Source organism: Sinocyclocheilus anshuiensis, unplaced genomic scaffold (genome assembly GCF_001515605.1).
Source record: "Sinocyclocheilus anshuiensis isolate Anshui unplaced genomic scaffold, SAMN03320099.WGS_v1.1 C33119480, whole genome shotgun sequence".
In the NCBI taxonomy this organism is placed as follows: domain Eukaryota; kingdom Metazoa; phylum Chordata; class Actinopteri; order Cypriniformes; family Cyprinidae; genus Sinocyclocheilus; species Sinocyclocheilus anshuiensis.
This window is the reverse complement of record NW_015621816.1, coordinates 1-2,659: the sequence shown is the minus strand read 5'-3', so window position 1 is coordinate 2,659 and position 2,659 is coordinate 1. Positions and strand designations below refer to the sequence as shown.

The 2,659-nt window shown below is 38.3% G+C and overlaps 1 protein-coding gene across 1 annotated transcript; it reads left to right on the top strand.

Moving 5' to 3' along the window:
• Positions 1–630: 630 nt before the first annotated feature.
• Positions 631–2,656, top strand: LOC107683283 (matrix metalloproteinase-14-like; the record flags this gene model as incomplete). Its single annotated transcript, XM_016479338.1, has 4 exons — positions 631–930; positions 1,629–1,751; positions 2,103–2,410; positions 2,538–2,656. Coding segments are annotated over exons 1-4 (732 nt in total), but the record flags the coding sequence as incomplete, so codon positions are not given.
• Between the last annotated feature and the right edge of the window lie 3 nt (positions 2,657–2,659).

The following is a 2,659-nucleotide window of genomic DNA, read 5'->3' as shown; positions in this document are numbered from 1 at the left end:
TAGCTTCTGGAGACAATTTGGTCCCTATATAAATAGAAATGTAATATAATTTAATACAAATCATATACATATACAGATATATGTATTCTTTGAAATATATACATACAGTATATCAAAGATTATGCAGGTTTCAAACAGGACAGGCTTTGTCAGATTTAGTGAAACTCTGGTGAAATTTCTTAAGCAAATATACTACCAAAATTATAAATAGGTTGGAAACACACACACACACACAAACACACATACATCCTTAAAGTTAAATTAGGGTCATAAAGTCACAGACACACAGTTACTTACAGTTACAACACACAGTTAAAGCCTTTAAGATTCTCGAGCTTCCACACACACACTCTCTTACCCACAAAAGTTTAACCAGGTCAAAAGCGCACACACGAACACACATCTTTGTGTTTGCACTGTGGTTCGTCACGGGTGATTGTGGACTTTGGCAGGTTTATGTACAATTAAATTTTATAAATTCAAACAGCATGTCATGTGGATGAGGTGCTGCACTGAGACATTTGGAACAATGAGTACATTTCAAAAACATTCAGCCCAAATTTAATTCACTGAGATCACCGTAACAGCCATGACAGCAGTGACACCTGTGCTATTTCATGCTTTTGACACAAGTGATGTTTTCCAGAGAATATTTTTTTGTGTGTCTGTGCAGTGCACTACTTCATTGTTGAGTATGGTTTATTACAATGATGAAGAGGTGTTGTAGGACAGCTGCACGTCAATATGCATGTGTGCTAATGTGACATTCATTCTCTCTCAGGCATGGCTCCAGCAGTATGGGTATCTTCCTCCTGGCGATGTTCAGGCTCAGGCAATCCGCTCTCCTAAATCCATCACCACTGCTATATCTGCCATGCAGAAGTTCTATGGCCTCACTGTCACTGGCACTATGGATCCAGCTACTCTCTCGTAAGTCTAGCCCAATCTCGTACACCTCTAATTTGTTAATCGTAACCATTTTAAGATTATGTGCAATAATTATCTTAATAGTTACATTATATATGCTAATGACTAAAAATATTTGACCAAAAATGGATGGAATATTACCTGATAGAGAGTTAAAAAGATAGTTCACCCAAAAATAAAAATTCTGTCATCGTTTACTCAATCACGTCATTCCAAATCCATAAGACTTTGTTTAGTTTTCTGAACACACATTAAGATATTTTTTTATGAAACCTGAGAGGTTTCTGTCCCTCATTGAAAGTTCAGGTAAACAAAACTTAAAAGATCCAAAAAGGTTATAAAGGCGTCGTAAAACGAATCCATATGAATCGAACGATTTAATCTAGGTCTATATGGTAGCTTGTTATGATTAACAGATTTAATTTAGGATTTTGTTCCAATGAAAAACACATACATCACATATGGTAAAATACAGAAGCCTGTGTGTGCGTCACACACTAGAACTGACCTCATTGGTTTTCACCAAGCTTCCAGGTCACAGTGGTTACATCACTGTTTAGATGTAAATAAAAAAAATTTTACAAAAAAAAAACAGAATTTTCATTTTTGGGTGGACTAACACTTTAAACGTTTTCTTATGTGATTCAGACACATACTATTGAACGACTTTATGTCTTGCATTATTAACATGATGTTGTCAGGGTCATGATGCGGCCAAGATGCGGAGTTCCAGATAAATTTGGCTCTGAACTGAAGAGCAACCTACGAAAGAAGCGCTATGTCATCCAGGGCCTAAAATGGGACAAAAGAGAAATCACTTTCAGGTATGGAACTGTAATTGACAAACTAAGGAGAACATTAATAATCATTAGTGTATATAAAACTGTGGCCCTCTATACACCTGTCATTAACACTTTGTATCCGGATAGTATCTGGATAAATTTTTGCTGGATCGCCATTTAAATTTACACATTACATTACAATCCAAATTTAAACACTCAGAACACGTAAATAATTATGAACTTCTTTAGAAAATTAATAGTTATTCTGGTTCTTCTTTTCCAAAAGTGGAACAAGTTACCAAGTAACAACATATTTTTAAAAATCCAGTTTCCACACTTCCTTCCTGAAAGACTCACATTTAGCAAATAAGCACAAATGTGTTCTTTTGTCAGTATCCAGAACTACACTCCTAAAGTGGGCGAACATGCCACACATGAGGCCATCAGGAAGGCCTTCAAGGTCTGGGAAGCCGTGACGCCACTCCAGTTCCGTGAAATCCCATACAGTCAAATCAATGGCAAGGTGGACAAGTTTGCAGATATCATGCTTTTCTTCGCGGAAGGCTTTCACGGAGACAGCACCCCATTTGATGGCGAGGGAGGTTTCCTGGCCCACGCATACTTCCCTGGTCACGGTATCGGAGGTGATACCCACTTTGACGCAGCAGAGCCTTGGACAACAGGCAACGTTGACCAGGGAGGTGAGCAGAGAATAAGAGAATGTGGAAATGAGTCAGCTGAGCAAACTACAGGCATGGCGTGTAAATTCAGAATGTTATTTCTGTGATATTTTATATTTAGAGCGTCATCGTTCTGCCTCTCTTTCAGGTAATGATGTCTTCCTGGTGGCAGTGCATGAATTAGGTCATGCTCTTGGTTTGGAACACTCAGGCGATCCCTCTGCTATCATGGCTCCGTTTTACCAGTGGATGGACACTGAGAACTTTGTG